This window comes from Ascaphus truei, chromosome 11 (assembly GCF_040206685.1).
Source record: "Ascaphus truei isolate aAscTru1 chromosome 11, aAscTru1.hap1, whole genome shotgun sequence".
NCBI lineage: Eukaryota > Metazoa > Chordata > Amphibia > Anura > Ascaphidae > Ascaphus > Ascaphus truei.
The window spans coordinates 43,534,428-43,547,383 of NC_134493.1; the positions used below are offsets into that span (position 1 = coordinate 43,534,428).

At 49.8% G+C, this 12,956-nt stretch overlaps 1 protein-coding gene across 2 annotated transcripts in view; it reads right to left on the reverse strand.

Moving 5' to 3' along the window:
* The window catches only part of FOXK1 (forkhead box K1), a 52,627-nt gene extending 43,304 nt beyond the window's left edge, over positions 1 to 9,323 (reverse strand). For both annotated transcript variants that reach the window (XM_075565955.1, XM_075565954.1), the window contains exon 1: positions 8,846 to 9,323. In XM_075565955.1, coding sequence (XP_075422070.1) covers positions 8,846 to 9,213 — 368 coding nt within the window. In that variant the 5' untranslated portion in view covers positions 9,214 to 9,323. The remainder of the gene's footprint in view (positions 1 to 8,845) is intronic.
* Positions 9,324 to 12,956: the final 3,633 nt, after the last annotated feature.

Below are 12,956 nucleotides of genomic sequence, written 5' to 3' on the forward strand. Positions count from 1 at the left end.
TGTATGTATGTATGTTTGTATGTATGTTTGTATTTATGTATGTATGTGTGTGTGTGTGTGTGCGCACACACACACACACACACACACACACACACACACACACACACACTTGTGCGGCACCTCTGCAGCACCACCATTCATATATTGCATGTCTGACAGTTTGCACATCGCTCTTATCCTAACTCCAATTTTAGTGCCCAGCACTCCAGCTACTCAACACTGAACTTGCAACACTGCCATGCCTCCTCTGCTATTTGTATTCGCTCTAACCTCACTTCTTTCCAAACTGCACTTTTCTTTCTATAAGCCTTATGTTGCTAACCCCATTCATAAATCCCCATCTCTCCTTCCTTCTCCACTTCTCAGTTCACATGAACTGCTTTCGTACCTGTGCCCTTTAACTCCTGCTCTAAAACTCACAACTACAAATTATTCTCACACACCCACTTTCTTGCCTTGCGTCTCCTCCTTGATTCTGGAGACATCTCTCTCAATCCTGGTCCCCGTCTTATTTCTACATGCTCTCGTCCTCGCCTCTCACATGCAACCTCACCTCCTTGTGGTGTAAACCTCTCAAACCTCATACACATCCCCTGCCACCCTCCCCCTTCTCTCTCCCTTTCTCCTGTGCCCTTCCTTTCTAACAAATTAATCTCTGTACATTCATTCTTTTTCTCTCACTCTCTGCTCCTATTTGCTATAACTGAGACTTGGCTCACTCCGTCTGACTCTGCACTGGAAGCTGCGCTCTCTTATGGTGGCCTTACTTTCTCCCACACTCCGCACCCTGATGGCAGGGGTGGAGGCGTGGGGTTCCTCCTCTCCTCTCTTTGCCATTACCGAACCCTTCCTATTCCCCCCTCTCTAGCTTTTCCATGCTTTGAGGCTCACACTGTCCAGCTTTTTTCTCCTCTCCCTTTCCACGGTCATCTATCGCCCACCTACCTCTACGGTCTCTCTCACTTTGAATCCTTTCTCTCCTCTGACTCCCCTATTCTTCTCCTTGGGGACTTCAACTGCCACATTGATGACCCCTCTCTCCCTTGGGCTTCCCGCTTTCTCTCCCTAACCTCTTCTTTTGTCCTTTAACAGTGGACTGTAGCCAGCACCCACAAGGAAGGCCACTACCTGGACCTGGTTTTCACTAAAAACATTTCACTCTCTGATTTCTCCATTTCCTTTCTCTGACCATCATCCAATCTTGTTTTCTCTCTCACTTCTCCACCTACCCTTCTTTTCTGCAGAGACCTGCGCTCTATTAACCTACCAGCTTTTAATTCCACTTTGCGCTCCTCCCTCAGTTCCAGAATCTGACAACCTGGTCAGGAACTACAACTCTTCCCTATCCTCTTGATCTACATGCCCCTCTTTCTCTCTGCCACTCTCGCCCTTCTAACCCCAGACCATGCCTAAACAGCCACACGCGCATGCTGCATTCCTGCACTCGTTCCTCTGAACGCCTCTGGAGGAAATCTCACACTCTCGCAGACTTCCTTCACTACAAATTTATCCTATTACCCTCTCCCAGGCTAAACAAACCTACTTTTCGTCACTAATCAGCACTCACAAGTCAACCCACGCAGACTCTTCTCCGTCTTTGACTCTCTACTCAAACTACCGTCTGTTACCTGTCCTTCTTCCTCTATTTCACCTCAGGACTTTGCTGACTATTTCAAGACAAAGGTGGATTCTATTCGAAGACATCCCCTCTGTATCCTCCTCACATTCGACCTCTTCCTAACTCTCCTTCTGCCGTCCTCGACTTCTTTTCCTCTATAACAGAGCAGGACGTGACTACTTATCTCTTCTCCCTCTACCACCTGCACTCTTGACCCCATTCCCTTCCATCTCCTCAAACCTCTTGTTACCACTCTAATACACACACACACACACACACACACACACACACACACTTTCAACTCCTCCCTCTACTCTGGTACCTTCTCGTCTCCTTCAAGTATGCAACAGTTATACCATTACTCAAAAACAGCAAGCTTGACCCTACCAGTCTCTCTAATTGTCACCCTGTATCCCTCCTGCCTTTTGCCTCGAAACCCCTTGAACACCTTGTATTCTCTCACTTGCTGCACTTTCTCACCACCTACGCTCTCCTAGACCCTCTACAATCTGGCTTCCGCACTGCTCACTCCACTGGAACAGCCCTCACAAAAATAACAAATGACCTCCATGCTGCGAAAGACAAAGGCCATTACACTCTGCTCATATTACTTGACCTCTCTGCAGCCTTTGATATACTGTGGATCACCCTCTTCTCCTTCACATTCTCCATACTCTTGGTATTCATAACAAAGCGCTATCCTGGATCACCTCTTACATCGTACGTTCAGTGTCTCGTTTGCCAACACCTCCTCTTCAATTGATCTCTCTTTGGGGTTACCCCAGGGGTCTGTCCTGGGACCTGTTCTCTTTTCTCTCTACACAGTGACCTTATCACATCTCCAGGGTTCAAATATCACCTCTATGCTGATGACACAGAAATGTACCTTTCTACCCCTGACCTCACACCTGCTGTACAGACCAAAGTCTCTGAATGTCTCTTCACTATAGCATCCTGGATGGTTCTCTGCTGACTCAAACTTAACATGTCCAAGACGGAGCTCCTCATACTTCCTCCCAAGCCTGGCCCTACTGCCCCTTCTACATTACTGTGGGCAGTGCTATCATACACCCAGTATCACAAGCACACTGCCTAGGGGTCACATTTGACTCCATCCTCACAGTCTCCATGTAGTTAAAACCTGTTGTTTTTACCTCTGTAACATTGCAAAGATGTGCCCTTTCCTCTGTCCCTCTACTGATACAAATCTAATGCAGGCCCTCATCCTCTCCCGTCTCAACTATTGTAACCTTCTATAGTCCGGCCTTCTTGCTCTCTCACCTGTCACCCCTACAATCTATCCTTAAAGCTGCTGCTAGAATCACTCTACTCTCTTCTAAATCTGTCTCAGCGTCTTCCCCTGCTGAAATCCCTCTCATAGCTTCCTATTAAATCCCGTATAACACACAAAATGTTCCTCCTCACTTTTAAGGTTATATATTCTTCTGCCATCCTGACATCTCAGCCCTAATTTCTCGCTATGCACCTGCCTGACACTTGCATTCTGCTCAAGAATATTTTCTCTCTATCACTTTTGTATCTAAAGCCCTCTCCCGCCTAAATCCTCTCTCACTCACTCACTGCCCCACACTCCTGGAATGTTCTTCCCCTCAATGTCCATCTGGCTCCCTCTCTGTCCACCTTTATGACCTATCTAAAAACGTACCCCTTTAATGAAGCATATGGGTAGCTCCGCTGGCTGATACTATACATCTCGGATGCACTGACCTTGACCGCTGGCCGACGCACTTACCAGAACACACTCCTGTCTACAAGTTCTCTCTAATTACCACTTAGATTGTAAGCTCCTCGGGGCAGGGACCCCCCTTGCTATTGTTACTGTCATGTCTGAAGCGCTTATTCCCATTATGTGTTATATTATTATGTCGTGTGTATTACTGCTGTGACGCGCTATATACATAAGTGGTGCTATATAAATAAAAACACACACACACCAATAAAAAATATCTCTAAAGTGATCCAATATACTAGCGCAACACAGCAACTGAAGAAAAATGTGATTTAATGGTCAATAATGCAGAAAAAAAGCCTGACGTTTCGGTCCCAACAATAACTATATCCAACAGGGTGAGGAGGAGAGTCGCCATCCTCCCAGCTTGCGTCTCCTTTGGGTAAAACATGGTGTTATATGCACTATGCCCCCCTGTGTACCCAAGTTCAGTAACTACGTCACGCGCGGGCATCTACAATCAAAGACATGTATACAACAGCAGTTAGCAAATGAATAATGAACAATAAGTTCATGTCAACTTCGAACAGCCATCATTTCAGTGCACAAAGATACAACCAATGTAGGGTAGGCCTCTCACTGCCGTCAACCGCACCCCTCCCAAAAACAAACAGAAACTGAGGCCTATTTCTTACTGCACATATTTAAGGACCAGGAATCACAGCAGGCATTCAAATTACAATTGTACGGTCTTTCCCTTGTGATAATTACTTTAGAACAGGAGTGGCCAACTCGAGTCCTCAAGGGCCACCAACAGGTCAGGTTTTCAGGATATCCCTGCTGCAGCATATGTGGCTCAGTGACAGTGCCACCTGTGCTGCAGCAGGGATATCCTGAAAACCTGACCTGTTGGTGGCCCTTGAGGACAGGAGGTTGTCCACTCCTGTTTGAGAATGTCCCTGAGTTATGTCTGTAACTGAATAAGTCCTCAGCACCCACACACAGAGATAGACAAAGCACTGTGTGATTACAATGAATAGCGTTTTTCGTTTCTAAACAAAGACCCGAATTCAGCGGCATAGTATTCGTTCTGTATGTTCAATCACTTTAGTTTCACAGTTTATTTGCTGCAAATAAAGCCGGCATTTACTTAAACTCCACAGGGCCTCCTGTGTTTCGCTCTTAATAACTGCCATATGCTTTTCCTCCCGATTCCTAATCGTGATGTTACTGCAACAGAGGTGTCTCGGCATCAGGCTTCTATCATGCTGTAAAGTTAATACCCAACATCCCAATACTGCCCACGGCAAAAAGATTCTCCCATCCCCTGCACACAATCAGGTCAGTGGAGAGAATGTCTCTCCATGTGCCGGCCGCCCAGGCAGTTAAACCTGAACAGCTTCTCTGCTGTGTGTGAAGGGGTCAAAGGTCAGTGACGCTCTGTTGACATGGAACTCCTCACTCTCAAAATGGAGCCTGCTCACTGAACACAACCAGGCAGGGTCATGAGCTAACCCCCCCCACCCCCCCATATCCCAAAAATAAAACCTTGCGCGACGGCCCATCATCATGGACATGTTGCTGAAGTCAGAACATCGAAATACATTCTCCGACGTGAACAGCAGCACTTTCGTGCAAATAACCCCTGGATTTCGAGGGGTTAACCCATTTAGAAACCCACTCAAGGCAAAATCCATTATATAGGAATTACCCGCGGCAGAATCGGCAGTCTCAATGGTTCTCGCCGGTATGTTGTGTAATTTGTTTTACATTAAGAGCCTCCGCCGACAATTACTTTTATTTTGTTCAATATAAGCGAGAACCGGTGTGAAGACAGCAGCCACAGGATGAGGAGCGCACTTTATAACCCGTGAAATCCCAGCTCTTTGTCAAAGTCTTGTAACAGGAGCACTCCCGTTTAATTCTGTAATAAACATGACATTGTTAAGGCTGCAAACTGCATCTGAGAGGAAACCGCTAACTAGCATTGAATTGACTTCCTTTCAATCTGTTAGCTAGCCCGACACATGCATGGATAAATAAGGTACATATCCGTGTATTTGGGAAAGTAGCGAGATGCTACTTTCTGACAAACCAGCGTGATATTTGATGACATATCTTCGAATCCCCAGATAACACGAGATTTTCAGAGGTAGCTCCTTACACTAGAATTGTGAGACTGCTCCCCGCCCCAAGAAAAGAACGATTTCCAGGGGAAGAGAGATACCAAAGCACAGAATCACACCGGGTCAGTCGCTGCTCACCCTGCCATCTGATAAACTATTCTGTTGTACAAAGTAAAAAACAAAAAAAATCAACACAAGAGCAGAAAGAAGCAGCACTGCGAATTACCAGCACATCACTACGCAACACACACGGTCTAGGACATTTGGTTGCGCCCGTTTCCCTACAACTAAGTGACCGCCGGCATTTCGCCGCCAAGGTAAGTCCCTAATCATAGCCCTTACCCCAACAACACCTAATACGGACTCTACCTCCTACCCTAAAAACCCCTTACCCCAAGTACTAAAACACCTAAAGTTAACCCCCTACCCGACAACTTACCATATTGTAGAATAAATCCCAAAACATGTTTGCATCCCTACCTCTGCATGTCCTGGACAATACATTGTAGCCTTCCCCCCCCCCCCCCCCCCCCCCGAGCAATGACACGTGAAAAAGACTTTGACAAGGTTTCCATTATCGGTAATGTTCTTAAAGAGGTAAATGGATCTCGGATACAATTTGCAGATGATTTTGATGTGTCAAATTCAACAGAAAACAATCATCCAATTATTTCTGTAGATGAAACGACGCACATCGATGGGCAGAATCCTTCACTGAAGAAAGGCAGGAGGGCATGGCTGGTTGTGAATGTAAAGCAGAGCTGGGAACAGCTATCACCAACCCAACCATCACCTGTGCACCAAGAGGCCAGACACCAGTGGCCCAGACACACTGCGCTGGGTACACACGGGAACAAACCCATCCAATACACAGTGCCGCCAAACACGGGAGAGTAATCTGCGCTTTTTGTTAATTGGTACAAATCCTACGAGGCGACACAAAAGCAAATATCAAAACAATTACGAGATACAACAGCCATCATTTTATGCTTCTCAAAAACACTAGCACATCTACAGAGTGCTGCAGTACAAAAAAAGAACGAGAAAATCCCTGCACGTGCGTAGAGTCTGGTCTGGGCAGTAGACACGAACAGCCGTGTATAATATACACATTGTGGAAAGCTCGGCAGGCCTTCTGTACACCGAGATAAACCATTTACAGCCTTCATGTCACAATGCGAGCTGTTTACACATGGCCAATCCGTAAAACAGGAAAAGGCACTGCATGGGATGCAGAGCTTGGCTGCTCATTCTAGGAAACATGAGGGGTGGCGCAGGGCAGGGTCACTCCGTGCAATGAACTAGCAGGGAGGGAACAGACCTCAGGGAAGGAGAGATCTTTGGTTACTGCATGGCCTGCACAGGACAAAATAAACCAGTTACTCTTTTTTTTATGGTCGCCCCGCACAGCTTTACTTCCTCTAGGTCATAAGGACATCACTAGCACATGTCATTTCCTTACACTGTATATTCACGATTATGTGGTCTTAATATTCTGTCAATTCAGTACAGACGATGCATGAATAAGGCTCCCTTTACTAATGCCATGGATACAACAATCTTAATAAATACAGGGTATTAGCCAGCTGCAGACATAAATTAAACATTTGCAAAACGGAGTCCTAGCACCGAAAGTTATGTTAGGGGAATAGATATTTAGTGAATGCTTAGAGGTGCAGTCCCACCTACAGCAATGGCCAGTTTACATAAACGGTGGTATTTCTGCACCCGAACCCTGTAATCAACGAGCACTATGGGTTATGGGTTACTCGCCTTACTCCAATGGTAGCTTCAAATAAAAGGCTTTATTGTGCACCTCCTGCTCTATGGCAAAGTTACACATGCCAAAGCTGGCAATTACTGGCTAGAATACAGAGCCTGCCCACATTCTCGCTTGCGTCAACTCAGTGGGAATGCATCTTCAGCACTTCTCTACATGTGAGAGACCAAAATATTCCCATCGCTGCAGCAGAAACTAGGAAAATCTGGCCTGCCAAACACAAACGTGTACCTGTGTGTGCAGCAGGGTGCTACACAGTATAAATATACGCCACGGGCAGCAGAGGCCTAGAGACAAGTGTGTGTGTGTGTGTGTGTGTGTGTGTGTGTGTGTGTATGTATCCCTTAATTTCCTGCGGTCTATGCCAGGCAGGTCTGGTAAACCCAGCACCGAGTGGTCATCAGAAAACCAAAACCCACACACCGCAAACTCAGCCATAGCTTGGGTAAAGGGAAATGTCCCTCATAAAGATCAGCCATGCATGTTTCCCCACCACTCCCTGCACAGGAGGTTGCAGAAGAAAGCTTAACCTCTAGGAATCTGGTCAAACGTGCGAGTCTCCTGGGCCCTCATGTTATTAAAGTCAAACTGATAGATGTTATTTTTTTTTTTTTACTATGCTGTACACAAAAGAAGCTGGTCCTTCACTGAGCAGGAGGTGAACCCAGGACGTGCAGACTAACACCAGGGCCCCTCTGTGTGCTGTGCTGCCAGAATTAAGGCAGCTTTAAACGGCGTAGCAAAGTGACACACAAGGTGTGTGACACAATATCCCAATGGTCACCTACGGTATGGATGGTGGCAGGGTCATGCGAGCACATGGGTACGGCGGGCACACAGGAGATGCCCGGAGCTTTATCTGGGGGCACAGTACACTGGAGGGTTGGGAGAAGGGGCTGTGACCCTTGACACAGGGAAAGCTCATATTTACTGTGTGACTGAGGGCGGTGACCAGAAGACTACACTTCATTTACAACAGAAAATGTTACCCACGAGTACGACACAACGTCATACATAAATAAGGACCAGAAACATGGCACGCATACACTATACACCTAGAGGGGTTTATACCCCGTCCCCAGCCTCCCCCTCACACTGCAGTTTATACCCCATCCCCGGCCTCCCCGCACTCTGCAGTCCCCCGGCCTCCTTCGCACTCTGCAGCCCCCCCCTGGCCTCCCCTGCACACTGCAGCCCCCCGGCCTCCCCTGCACACTGCAGCCCCCCCCGCACACTGCAGCCCCCCGGCCTCCCCCGCACACTGCAGCCCCCCGGCCTCCCCCGCACACTGCAGCCCCCCGGCCTCCCCCGCACACTGCAGCCCCCCGGCCTCCTCCTCACACTGCAGCCCCCCGGCCTGCAGCCCCCCGGCCTCCTCCTCACACTGCAGGCCTCCCCCTCACACTGCAGTCCCCCGGCCTCCCCCCTCACACTGCAGGCCTCCCCCCCTCACACTGCAGGCCTCCCCCCCTCACACTGCAGGCCTCCCCCCCTCACACTGCAGGCCTCCCCCCCTCACACTGCAGGCCTCCCCCCTCACACTGCAGGCCTCCCCCCTCACACTGCAGGCCTCCCCCCTCACACTGCAGGCCTCCCCCCCTCACACTGCAGCCTCCCAGGGAGCCACTCACTGTCTCGGCAGCTGCAGTGGGGGCGCCGCCCGCCGTTGGAAGGCCCCGTCCACGAACACCCCGTTCTTGCCCAGGCAGCGCAGGTAGAAGTGCGGCTCGGTGAAGGTGAGCTGGAGGTGCCGGCGGGAGATGAAGCTGGAGCGGCCCATGTTCACATCCACCGAGCCCTGGCTGGAATCCCGCCCGATGGTCACCGCCGGGGCCCGCATCACGAACTCGAAGTCCCGGCCCTCCAGCCGGGCCAGAGCCGGGGCCTCGCGTACCGAGGAAACCAGGCTGGTGTAGCAGGGCCCGGAGAGCACGGGGCTGCAGGGCGCGGAGCGGAGGGCAAGCAGGGCCCGGGCCCCGGAGTCCTCCCCGGGCTCCATGGCGGCTCCGGCCTCCTCGCGGTCCTTTCCCTTCGGGTTGTTTTGGTTGTTGACGCTACGAGTCCGAGAGGTGGCGGCGGCGGGTCCCTGGGAGGAGCCGGGAGAGGGAGGGAGGGAGGCGGGCCGGAGCTGGGAGAAGGCGGGGGCTTCGGGCCTAGTTTAGGGGGAGGTAAAGGCGGGGCTGGGGGAGGCAGGAGGGGAGTGGGATGTGTGTGCTGCGGGGGCTGGGGGAGGCAGGAGGGGAGTGGGATGTGTGTGCTGCGGGGGCTGGGGGAGGCAGGAGGGGAGTGGGATGTGTGTGCTGCGGGGGCGGCATGCGGGGAGTGGGATGCATGTGCTGGGGGAGGCAGGAGGGGGTTAGGGGGAGGCAGGAGGGGGTTAGGGGGAGGCAGGAGGGGGTTCGGGGAGGCAGGAGGGGGCTAGGGGAGTGGGATGTGTGTGCTGCGGGGGTTAGGGGAGGCAGGAGGGGAGCGGGGGTTAGGGGCTTTGGGGGCTGGGGACCAGGCGGTGTGTTATGGTGATAGATCCGTGTGCTGAGGGGTCAGGCAACTGTTACCGGGCTGTGTTCTGAGGGGTCAGGCCTTGGACAAGGCTGTGTGCCGAGGGGTCAGGCCTCGGGACCGGTCCGTGTGCCGAGGGGTCAGGCCTCGGGACCGGTCCGTGTGCCGAGGGGTCAGGCCTCGGGACCGGTCCGTGTGCCGAGGGGTCAGGCCTCGGGACCGGTCCGTGTGCCGAGGGGTCAGGCCTCGGGACCGGTCTGTGAGCCGAGGAGTCAGGCCTCGGGACCGGTCCGTGTGCCGAGGGGTCAGGCAAGGGGTCAGGTGGTCAGGCCTGGGACCAGTCTGTGCGGTGAGGGGTCAGGCAACTGTTACTGCACCGTATGTAGAGGGGTCAGGCCCCCAGGACTAGACCGTGTGCTGAGGGGTCAGGCAAGCGGGACTGGGGGGTCATGCCTCAGACCAGTCTGTGCTGAGTGGTCAGGCCTCAGAACCGGTCCGTGTGCCGAGGGGTCAGGCCTCGGAACCGGTCCGTGTGCTGAGGGGTCAGGCCTCGGGACCGGTCCGTGTGCCGAGTGGTCAGGCTTCGGGAGCGGTTCGTGTGCCATGGGGTACGGCCTCGGGACCGGTCCATGTGCTGAGGGGTCAGGCAACCGGGACTGGATGGTGTGCTGAGGGGTCAGGCCTCAGACCAGTCCGTGCTGAGTGGTCAAGCCTCGGAACCGGTCCGTGTGCTGAGGGGTCAGGCCTTTATGTGCTGTTTACAACACACTATAAGGAAACTTTCAGGGACGGCCCTAGGCAGGTGGCTGACAGGACCAGCAGCGAGCAGAGCTGAAATGGGGGGAGAAATAGAGTCCCTAAGCATCTGCTCAGCCCACTTATATGGTACCATTGGGAGCAGGCAGGAAGTTATGAGGTCCTGTCAGCTTCGGGCCCCAACGCCGCTGCCTGGAACCGTCCCTGAATGTTTCCTTACAGTGTGTGCAGTATAAGGGTTTCACCTGATTTTTGCCTTACTGTAAAAAAAAATTTGACACCATAAATCCAACCTTGTTGATAGCTTAACTGAAGTCCAACACCCTTTAGTAGAGTAGTGCAGAGGTATAAGCAGACATAGATTTGGGGGAAAGTATATTCCAAAAACAACACAGCTTTAAGGCAGCATACAAAATAAACAAAACAGCCTATCTCTTTGTAAGGGCTGACTCACACTTCCCAATCCCTATCTGCAGGGCTGGGAGGATAGGCCTCTTACCAGCCTCAGACCCCAAAGAGGTACCTATAAGCAGGGAGCTCTTTATATCAATCTCCAGGTCTGGGTTAGTGTCCGTGTGGTGCACCCTCTGGCAGATTCCAATGATCGCTGTCTTCTGGAATAGAGGGTCTGATTTCTCTGGATCTTGCTGGCAGCGCAGTTCTGTGCTCAAGAACCCCCTGTGCAGTTTGTGCAGAACACCTTTAAACCTGCTGGATGAGCCAGGTGGAGTCTGGTTAATTGGCTAACAGCCATTAAACAGCTCCTTGCTGGACGTATCGGCTACAGACAGGCCTTTGGTGAGCTGCTTTTTACACCGGGAAAGACTCTGTCACACACCCCCTAACCGTGAAACACCTCACTAAACCTGATATTCTGTAGTGTCTATAATAATAGTGTGAGACGTCTCCTAACCCTGATGTGAGACATCCCCTAAACTTAAACCACCCTGTGAGTGGATTACCTAATGTGAGACATCTAACCCCGACAGACATCACTAACACTGAGAGACGATCCCTAACCGCAGAGATCACCTAACCTTAATCCCACTAACCCTGAGAGGCACCTACTAATGTGAGAGACACCCTCTAACCCTGGGAGATACCCACTGACCTGGGATAACCCCTGACCCTGAGATACATATACTAATGTGAAACTCCCTAACCTTGAGAGAGATTTAGTAATCTGTGACATAGTGACATAGTAGATGAGGTTGAAAAAAGACTTATGTCCATCAAGTTCAATCTCTGCTAAATTTAGACGACATATACTTTATCCTATACTTGTATTTACAGTATTTTGATCCAGACGAAGGAAAACAAAAAACCCCAGTGAAACATTATCCAATCGTGTCATAAGGGGAAAATGTAATTCCTTCCTATCGCCAAATAATGGCATTCAGTTTTTTCCCTGGAGCAACATCCTTCCGATGTTTACTTATTTGTTATATCCCTGTATACCTTTCTAAAAAGACGCCCAACTTTTTTTTTTGAAGATATCTATTGTATCTGCCATCAGTCTCAATGGGTAATGAATTCCACATTTTAACTACCCTTACTGTAAAGAACCCTTTCCTTTATTACTGGTGAAATCTCCTTTCCTCCAACCTTAAGGTATGACCCGTGTTGTTTGTAATGCCTGGGATTAATAGTTCTTTTGAAAGCTCCTTTTATTGTCCCAAATATATTTGTATATACTGTAGTTATCATATCCCCCCTTACATGCCTCTTTTCTAATGTAAACAAATCTAAATTAGCAAGCCTCTCATAAATCAGATTATCCATCCCCTTTATTAATTTGGTGGCTCTTCTCTGCACTTTTTCTAGTTCCATAATGTCTTTTTTATGGAGTGGTGCCCAAAACTGTACCCCATATTCAAGGTGTGGTCTTACTAATGCTTTATAAAGGGGCATAATTATGCTTACTTCCCTTCCATCCATTCCACGTTTAATGCAAGATAAGATTATTTGCTTTTGCAGCTACATCATGACATTGGGCTCAATTGCTAAGCCTGCTGTCTACAAGCACTCCTAAATCCTTCTCCATCAAGGAATCTCCTAATTTATCCCAATTTAATTTGTAAGTCGCCTGTTTAGCCTTGTTTCACAAATGCTTAACCTTACATTTATCTGTATTAAACCTCATCTTCCATTTACCTACCCAAGTTTCCAGTCTCTCTAAGTCCTTCTGTAGATAAATTACATCCTGCTCTTATTTTACTACCATGCACAATTTAGTGTCATTAGCAAAGATGGAGACTTTGCTCTCGATGCCACCATCAAGGTCATTAATGAACAAGTTAAAAAGTGGGGTCCCCGTACCGATCCCTGAGGTACTCCACTCACGACTTTAGCCCGACCTGAAAAGGTTCCATTTATGACAACCCTCTGTTGTCTGTCCTTCAACCAGTTTTCAATCCAGGAGCAAATATTTTTACCAAATCCATTTTTCGTTATTTTGTACACAAACCTCTTGTGTGGAACCGTGTC